Here is a 9680-nt window from a genome sequence, read left to right as displayed (position 1 = left end):
ATTGAATACAAATTACTTTCCCCTCCCAAACCTGCTCAAAAACATGATCAATATTTATTAAAGAACCTTCAGAGAAGGAATTACTCAAGGAAAAACTCATCAGGATTGCGTAATTAAATTTATACTGACCCTAATAGAAAAATTTAGCATAAGTATAGGACATTTATTCTGTTAATAGCAAAGCAAAACCTTCAAGCCACTTGAAATGGTCACAAAAATAGCCCACATCCCCATTTTAAAAAAAATCTGTGGTATATTGCAAAGGTATTATATCTAAGCCAAACTGACCACAAATATAAATTTCACAGTAATATTTGGAACAACTTGCTTCTAGAAATTTATCTTGAAATGACAGGCAGAATTTGAAGAATTTGAAGAAATTCCCGAGAAATTATTGCTGTGTCATTGTGGCTGCCATATTTAGTATTATTCCCTTGACAAACAACTCATAAATACAAGCTGGAATGGGTCAAAAGTTCATCTCCCTTTCTCTTCAAAGAAAGGTAAATTTTTAAAATTACGAATGTGATCCTATAGTCACTTTTGGGATATAGGCTTCCCATTTCAGCAAAGGGGAAGTATGCAGCAAAGGTCTTCCCTTAATTAGAAGCAAAAAACTCCAATGTTCTGGGTGCCCAATGAACAGTAAGAACTGAAGATTGCATGACAAGAGGCAAATCTAAAGATCATCTATCCCTTCCCTGGATTCCCAGACACTGAGCAGTGGAGCTGGAGCTATTTTCTCAGTGGCATCAATGGGAGGAAAATTTGAACTGGAAACTGAAGAGTAAAGTAAGTTTTTCAAGTGATGCCAATTATAAGGCACATGAATTTAAAAATAGAAATGATGGTTGGCTTATTTTTAATATGCAAACCCAGTTTAGTGACACCATGTAGCTGATCTTGAAAGCTAAGCAAGGTCAAAACTGGTTACTACCTAGATGAGAGTGAGATGATGAGAAAGTATTAGGGCTGTAGGCTAGTCTGAGAAGTAAAAAAAATCTAAGAGGAAGACAACAGCAAACCATTTTGTGTGAACATCAGATATTACTCTATTAAAAACTAACTCCTAGTTTTATGACTACCTTCCAAATGTTGTGGCAATTTTCCTAGACCTCCTTTAACACATAATTCAGTATTCCATAGACTACAAATCTTGGATTATAACATAGCAATCTTGGATTATAAAATGCCACATACCTGTGTTCAAGGCTAAGAAACATAGGTTTATGGTGGTCCTCTGTTCTGGAACAGCAACAATTTTCATGTTAATGCAGGCGGCCACTCAGTGGTCTGCTGCAGTCTTCACGCATTCACACGCTACAGCCTGTTCATTACATCAGCCACATACCTTGAGTACCATTAACTGGCAAGTACCCACTTGCTATCACCTCTTCACGCCTGTCAGCTGGCCTGCTTCCCTGCATGCACCCTGACCACTGGTTCACAAGAATGGATCAGTGGCTGAAAACTAGAAACAATGGATTAGAGCCAGTTTTTCAAGAGCTTACCTAATTATATTATGACCATGTGTAGTTTTTATTCTCCTTTCCAAACTGTTAATTGACTCTTGTGTAACAAAAGAATTGAAACACTACTTGTCTAAGCAATTTAAGGAACAAAGGAAAATCAATAGAATTTTATGTCAAGAATAGCATCCTTTGGGCAGGAATAGAAAGTGAGTGCTATACTTGCAGTTGGCACTCTTGAACAGTAACACAAGCTTTTTAAAAATAGTTGCAGGCTATTAGTTTTGCTGCAAAGCAGTTCCCTTACAGAATTTAAGCCTTGCTAGTATAAGTCTGCTTCAAGTTTTACTGCTGAAAACTAATGAATATGCACAGGTAATCTTTACAGTCCTGAACTTTTAAGAGTGCTATATTCAAAATTCTGTTATTTCCATTATGACCAATGAGTTGCTCTAAACTATGAGCCAAGACCCAGGAAAGTACATAGCATTTTAACTGATGGGGTAGATAAGTCATCACAAGGGCAATGAAGAAAAAAAGCAACATAACACACTAACTCATACTTTATTTGGTTGGAATAAATTTATTTCATCTGTCTGTAAACAAGGTGTTTAATAGTTATGGCATTTTTTGAAATGCATATTAAATCAGATGAGTTAGACTGTATCCCAGATGTAACAAAGTGCAGGGAAATAAATGAACAAATCAGCAACAAGAATTTGTTTAAGTCTGTACATTATCCACAAGGCTCAAACAATAGAAGCAAATACTAGAGTGTCCCTAAAGTAGTGCCATTCAGAAGAAGCCATTCTTGTAGTTAAAATCCATCTCACAATAGCAACAGATCAATTTTTTAAACATTAGTATGGCACAGAATACATAATAAAAATTTATCACAAGACAGCCAACTCAGTTATTCCAACCAAGACCATCTCTCATTATCTCTTGTATACAGAGTTCTGCAGTTCTTTTAAATGGACATACATGTTAGTACCGTGCTCAAACTGACAATTTGGTTACACATGTTTCAGATGACTAGTGCACAAGGCAATTTACTTCACAATTTCTGCAGCTAGGGCATGACAGGCCAAATGAAAATTAGATCTGAAATGTTATTTGGACTGTTTTATTTTAAAACTACCAACCTTCAAAACATACACTGGTATCAAAGCATCAAGTCTTAATTTTCCTGTCAATGTTCCAACAGACTGATGCCGCTTGTATAACCAAAGGTGGCAGTTTGCTGACAGTGACACTGCAGTATCATATAAAACCCAAGCTGCAAATCAAAATTGGTCCTATGAAAAAAATGAAACTGGACACACTCCAGATGGTTACACTGGGATATCTAAAGTCCATGATGGCAGCCTTTTTACAGTTCAACTACAGAACAGGAGCTGGCAAAAAAAGTTACGTGCCTGAGCTATTGTGGTGATGGAATGTCCCTGGGGATTCATTCAAGATGGTGATGATGGTTAGGTGATGGGAGAAGTGCATCGGCACCTTTTCATAGTTTTGCAGTTACCCTTTTAAAAGCAGGATGTGCTTCAGACATCATGAAGAATTTGCAAGTCTACACAGAAGAGCAACAACAAAACTAGAGCAACAATTTTAACAGCTTTCAAGCAGCAAGTTGGTTAAACAAACCAGGCACTGTATTTTAAAAAATGTATTTATAGATAGAAGATGGTAGCAAAGAAACAGAAAAGAAGTGGATGAGGACAAGGGGGAAGAAAGTAGAGATATGCATGCACTTCACCCCTCCCAACCATGCTCTACAAAGGAAGACTAATGAGCTGTGTAAATGCTCAAAGTGCTGGAGAGGCATTGATCAATCTTGATTGTACAATCGGCACCTTTATTTCACTTCATTTAAATTGGTTTAGTTCTCAATGTCACATTAATCGCTAAGACAAAGCAAAGTCTGGACTTAGCATGATTTTCTTCCCAAGGCTTCAATGTATCATGCATATCATCTGTTTGCAATAGATGGTGCCAGATACAGAATATGGATACAACAGTGATTAACATACCAACAAAAAGAGTAACTGAAGTCATGACATAAGGGAAAAGATGTGTAAATAAATCGCCATCTGTAGGCTGGTAGTACGGTGAACACAAGAGGGTTGTGATGAGAGTTGCTATGTGAATGGGGAGAGGTTGCTTAGATATCAAACCTCTGCAGGTATAAAGCCAGTTCATTAGCTTTCTTATTGAGTGTCCCTCTTTGGACAGTTTCTCTTTCCCATAACCATAACCAATGCTGGAGTACACAAGGAAACGATGAACAGAAATAAAGAAAGAATAACACCTTTCCCCACCAACAGAGGGATACAAAGGAGACACAGGTTCATTCCCCATCACCCTGCATTGCTAATAAAGTTTCCACAATGTAGCTTAGTGTCAGGAAAGTTTAATAGCAATTTTCCCTAATACTTAACAGTCTGCCTAGCAACTAGAACCCAGAGTCTCTCAAGTATTTTGCCATTGAGTATGCCTTCTTATTCAATCCGCCTCCATGGACCCCTTCTTTGCCCATTACAAAGACCAAGACTGAAAGAGAAGAGGGGGAAAAAAATTACAAAAAGAGCGTTAGAAAGAAATGATTTCAAGTTTTATTTAAGCACTGAAATAAGAATATTCAGAAAGTTCACATTAGAACAATCAATTACATAGGATTACTCTTTGTTTTGAACATTTCTTTTTTAAAATCAAAGTTTTAATAAGAAAAAGTGTTTCCAGAAAGATAAACTAATGTCTGCTCAATGTCGGATATTTCATAAGGTTCTTGTGGGATAAGAAACCTCAAGAATTATCTTGCAAATAAATAGAGCAGCATATTTATGACATGGGAATTATAGCTGAACTAACTACAATAAACTCTTTATATCAAACCACTTGGTTCAAACATGTTCAGAACTATTTGCAGTATAAAAGTAATTCAGAAGAGCATAGTTCTGAAATATTTAGAAATGTATCTGTATGTATGTTCTCCTGTATGCCAGCAGATGTCACTAAAATATATAGCAATTCTGTACTCAAGATAACCCTATGTTCTCACTGCAAGTGAATGTCCATGTAGAGATTACTTCTACAAACTGTATACTTTAAAGTCTCAACGCTGGTTAAGATGCTGGACTTGTGAACCATATTCAAGCCCACATCTAAACAGAGATTGACAATTGGCCAGTTGCTCTCTTAGCCTAGCCTACCCTACCCTAGAAGACTGTTGTTTGCAGGAAAAAGTTGGACACCCGCCCCCAGAATCTTGAACTTCCAGAGAAATGGCAGGATATAAATTTAGTGAATAAATAGTAAGCATATCTTTCAGTATACATTTCTTATTTATGTTAGAAATATAATCAATCAGTGTTTGGATTGGCTTTTTGAACTCTGGAGCCAAAAGTAATACCTACTCCAAATTCAGAAAATGATTTAATGGAGTACCTGTGAGCTTAAAAGTCTGTAAACTACTTAAATGAACAGTTAGATGGTTCAGGATGCCCTTGCCCTCTAATACCACATGCTTATGCCCCAAAATTAAAAAAATTAGGTTGTCTTTTTGAAAGTAATTAATTTAGCCAATTCATTTATATTCTTGATATCTAGCCTTAATAGTGTGAGCCTTGCACTACAATGTGGACAAAGCAGTTTTATGAACAAATTTTATTGGACATAAACTGAAATTAATTATTGCCTGAATATTTCCTACTATTTAACAAAACAGCCAATCAAACAGTAGTGGAAGTGAAAGCTTACCTCGTCCAGCTCTGCCTACAGCAACATTATATGTTGGTTCGCCACCTTGGCTCTTTGTCCTGATGTCCATTGTACAGTCACCATCCACATAGAGGCTATCTCTGATCACAGAACACTTCTTTGCACCAAGGGTCAGACCATTGGTAAAAAAACCCTCGCGGTCTTTTCCTACAATCATATCTATTTCTATAGGCTGTCAAAGAGAGAAATCCAGAATTTTAGTTGAAGCTTTCATGTTGCACACTGAAGAATCTATGTAGGAACTGCACATGACCTAAAAGCACCCTCCCCAGCAATCTAACATAAAGGGGTAAATCTGAATTCAAGGGATTGTTGTTTAACTATGGGCCCACAGCCTTTTCTAGGCAGAAAGCACACTTTGATTTTGAGTGGCATGCCAAGGGGTGCACTCTAAAAAGGTGAGCCCAGAACAAAAATTTAAATAAATGACGCGTAATTTAAAATAACTTAACATTAAATTTACTTAATTTATTATGTGTTTTCAATAATTCTCTTTAGTCAATTTAAAAATAACAAGTTGATGCCAACTTTTGGAGGGGCTCTAAAGGTTGCATCCAAGCCTTTCACAGATGCATGAAATTCTTGGGGTTCAAGCCATGTACTTTTGCTTGGAAGTCTACTGTGTTACTTGAAAAAAGTAATTTTGAGTGCTAACAGAAAAATATCCAGGTTAAGGGACTATTTAAAAAAAAAAATCAAGGAAAGTATATATGAACAGGCACTACCTTTAGAATAAGCATATATCTGAGACGGTGAACTAAACCATTAACAGCTTTATGCTGACCACAAACCCTCTTAGGTGTAATGTAGCTAGAGCTTCAAGGCATAAATAGTATATATAAATATACTAGCAGAAGTATTACTGGATGTCTAAAACCTACCTCTCTAGATAAGATCTACCACCTAGCTGGCATTGCCCCGCCTGCTGTCCGTAGAGAAGCAGCAGCATATAGAGAGAGGCTTAAATCATCAATATCAAAACAACACCCTCTGTATGGCCTACAACCAGCTCCTCAGAGATTAAAATCCAGGAAAAGTTTCCTTAGGTCAATGAAAGATTTTGATCAATTTAAAAGTAGAGTGGACCTATGGAAAGCTACAAAGAGCCAACACTGGATGGAACCAACAGAGGAGCTGGCACCTGGGTCTGTTGAAAGTTGGGAAGTATGGAAATCATTGAACAGACTGCGCACGGGCATAACTAGATCCAGAGATACTCTGAACAAATGGGGCTATCCGGTGGCCTCTGCCCTTTGTGACTGTGGAAACATGCAGACAACAATACATACGTACACTTGTTCTTTGTGCCCTATCAATGCACATTTGAGGACCTCATGACAGTGCAACAGAACACAACGTTGTCAGTTTCTGGGCAAGATCTGTTTAACTTCTATATATTTTAACTTCTATATTTTATATTTTAAATTCTATGTTTACAGTATGCCTTATTTTAATTCTGATGCTTCTGACACAAATAAAAATAAAATACTGAACAGGGACAAAATGCAGAATATAATTATTTATATCTAGAGCTTTTGGGGAGCTTTAGGGATTCTTAAACCAGGTTTCTGAAAGTAAGATACACAGGGTTATTACTGCCAACACTGCAAATTTCTGCTCTTTCCCAAACATAATATATTTCAGCAACTCCAAGGCTACTGAGATTGTTCACAGACAAAAATGGATAGACTTTCAGAACTCCCAGGAATTGGATAGCTATACAAAGCTATACAAGCAGGGGGGAAATGAAGCAACAAACACAGCCTGTTTTAACAGCTGGAAATAGAAGAAGCAGGCTGTTTACAAATCAGCCTTTTTTCTCTAAGCCAAGTCCAGCGTTTTGTTCAAACAGTACAGGGAACAACAATAGGAAGAGGCAGCTCAGGTAGAAAATGTGTTCCCCACACATTTTCCACTGGAAGGCGTCTCCTTCCAATGGAACTGCAGAGTCATAGCAGGCCCTAGTCATTTCCAAGTGCAGGCCAGGAGTCTACCTCTCATGATCACCATCTCAACACTAGAGAAAGACTAGCTCAGCAGCCACCAAGGGCACTGCTTTTTAAACCCATCCTATACCTGCTGCAGATAAGGCAATGCTTAAGCCTCATCCTAACACTGCTGGTACCTGGAGCAGAACCCTCAGCATTCTTTCCAAGAACAGATGTTTAACAAAAGGGGAAAACATCTTTCAACAGTCTGTTTTTCAATTCAAAGTATGCTTGCACAGATAGGCAAGTAGCTAGCCAAAATGGCATTCTGGAGAAGAAGAACCAGCCCATTATCAGGACTGTAATGGAAGATCAAATTGCACATCAAATGCATTGGCAGGAAAAGACGAAGATTATGTGTACAATACTTTGATACTGTCAATAATTAATTGCAGTACTTCAGCCTGCTAACACCGGCTGGTCAGCACACAGTATGGAACCTTCGTAGAGGGATCATCCCTCTTCTTTATATGGTCTACTTCCGTAGGCCAGGGCACTTTTGGATAAGTTTGAAACCCAGGATGGGGGAGAGAGAAGGAAGGGACGAGAAAACGAAGACTGCAGTGCAGGAACCGAGGTGATTAATATCTCGGGAGAGGAGTGAGAAAAGGAGGGGTTAAAAAAAAAATCAGCGGCAATGCGCCATCTTGGAGGCGAAAAAACCTGGAGCAACTGGCGAGGAACGGATTCACAAAAGCCTCCTACGCTGCATTCGCAAATCCCTCCCCAACAGCGCGAACCAGACTAAGGGATTCCTACGCTAAACTCCCTCTGAATCATCCGCGCGCGCCCGCCCTTTCCAGGGTCCGGCCTTTTTCCTCTTCCTCCTCCCGCTCTGTTGCCGGGCATGACTTAGTCCAATGCTGGTAGTAAAGCAGCCCCCGCACTCTAGCGTACAAAATGCCCCCCCCCAGAAGAACTGGGATATTTCTACCTCCACCTGGTTCCACGTGCACCTGAAACCTGGGGCGAAACGCCAACGCCTCCATCGGCAGCTTTCCCCAACCTCCCAGTCTGGAGCCCTTTATCCCCCGCCTCAAGTCACGACTTGGGACCCGGAGCCCCAACCAAAGAAAGGCGCCCCCCTCCAGGGCCCAGCTCTCGCGGGCTACTTTCTTCCCCGAGGAGGCTTCCCCTTAAAGCCCATAAGCCGGGCGGGGGCGCGGGAGGGAGAAGGGGGACTCGTTTCCAGTTCACACGTTCACCCCGCCGGGTCGCCCGGGCGATGTCTTTCCGCGGGAAGAGGCCAACGCCGCGGCCGGGAGCAAAACCCTTCCACGAGGGAACTCCCCGCCCCCCGCCTCTTCCCTCGCCACTTTCCAAGGATTTCTTTAAAGGACGGCGCGGGGGAGGGGAGGCAGAGAAGGGGAAGCGCCGGAGGAGGCAGCGGGCAGTCCTTCCCACCCCGGCCCGGCGGGGGGAAGGGAAGGCGAGCCCCTCCGCAGGCGGTGCTGCGGGAGCGCGTGAAAGAGCGAGGCGATGGGAGGGTGCCCGCCGGGCGTCGCGGGCTCCGGAGCCCTCCGCAGCTCCAGCTCCGTTGCAGCCTCTCACCCCACCCGCGGAGCTGGGCTCTCGCTCCCCCAATGCGGCGCGGCAATCGTAGCCCAGCACCTGTGGGGAAGGCCCCGGTCCCCTTCCCCAAATTTCGGGTTCCTTCTCTCCCTTTCTTCACCCCCGCCCCTCCGGGATGGCTCCCCTCTTCTTTCCGGGCGCCGCTGGCTTTCCCTTACCGTAATGCTGTGAAAGATGCCCCCGGCCGTCGCTGCCCAGACGTACTTGGCGTCACAGTAGCCGACAATGGCGGCCTCCTGGCAGCAGCCATCGCACATCAGGTTATCCACGTAGCTCTGCCAGCCTGCCATCTTCGGTGGGTTGGGGGGCGGGGGCGGAAGCCGGGGCTCGGCGGCAGAGGCGGGCGGGCGAGAAGGGGGGACGGAGGCAGCAGCCGGAGCGAGCAGCCCCGCAGCGGACAGCTTCTCTGCGCGGCGGCGGGGAGACGGCGAGGCAGGGAGCGGGGAGGGGACCGAGGGGGTGGGTCCACCTGAGGCGCTGGCGACTGCCGCGATGGCCGCCCGCCCGCTGTTTAATGGCCGTTCCCCACAGACAGCCGGAGCCGAGGCCACCAGGCAGCGCCCAACCGGCCCCGCAGCAAGGAACGGCGTCAGGAGGCGCAGGAGGGGAGACGCGCGGGGAGGGGGGAGAGCAGCCGAGAGAGTGCGGGCTGCCGCTCGCTCGTTGCTGCGCTCGCGAGGATCCCTCCGCCGCCGGCTGCCGCCGCCGCCGCTTCCGAACGCTGGGTCTTGGGCGGAGGGATACGCTGTGCTGCGCGCGCGGGAGAGGAGAGAAGCTGCTGCGTTGGTATTATTAGTGGGGAGGGGATTGCCGGACCCCGGCTGGCGCGGTCGGTGCGGTGGCTATTTCTGCGGGCGAGGATTCGTGGCAG

At 43.4% G+C, this 9680-nt stretch overlaps 1 protein-coding gene across 1 annotated transcript; it reads right to left on the bottom strand.

Annotated features, from left to right (window-relative positions):
* Positions 1-2032: 2032 nt before the first annotated feature.
* On the bottom strand, positions 2033-9264 carry PFN2 (profilin 2). The gene is made up of 3 exons (XM_063306596.1): positions 8968-9264; positions 5229-5421; positions 2033-4022 (listed from the first exon to the last, which is right to left on the bottom strand). Exons 1-3 carry the CDS (start codon positions 9097-9099, stop codon positions 3925-3927), a joined length of 423 nt encoding a protein of 140 aa, XP_063162666.1. The 5' UTR covers positions 9100-9264; the 3' UTR covers positions 2033-3924.
* Positions 9265-9680: the final 416 nt, after the last annotated feature.

Source organism: Candoia aspera, chromosome 6 (assembly GCF_035149785.1).
Source record: "Candoia aspera isolate rCanAsp1 chromosome 6, rCanAsp1.hap2, whole genome shotgun sequence".
Lineage (NCBI taxonomy): Eukaryota > Metazoa > Chordata > Lepidosauria > Squamata > Boidae > Candoia > Candoia aspera.
This window is presented reverse-complemented; position numbering and strand designations above follow the sequence as displayed.

What these genes read in the sequence shown, in the direction of transcription:
- PFN2 (XM_063306596.1), bottom strand. Translation starts at nt 9,099, where the DNA reads ATGGCAGGCTGGCAGAGCTACGTGGATAACCTGATGTGCGATGGCTGC. An exon ending in GCATCTTTCACAGCATTACG is followed by an intron (nt 5,422 to 8,967) that starts GTAAGGGAAAGC and finishes TCTCTTTGACAG; the next exon opens with CCTATAGAAATAGATATGAT. An exon ending in TGTAGGCAGAGCTGGACGAG is followed by an intron (nt 4,023 to 5,228) that starts GTAAGCTTTCAC and finishes CTTCTCTTTCAG; the next exon opens with TCTTGGTCTTTGTAATGGGC.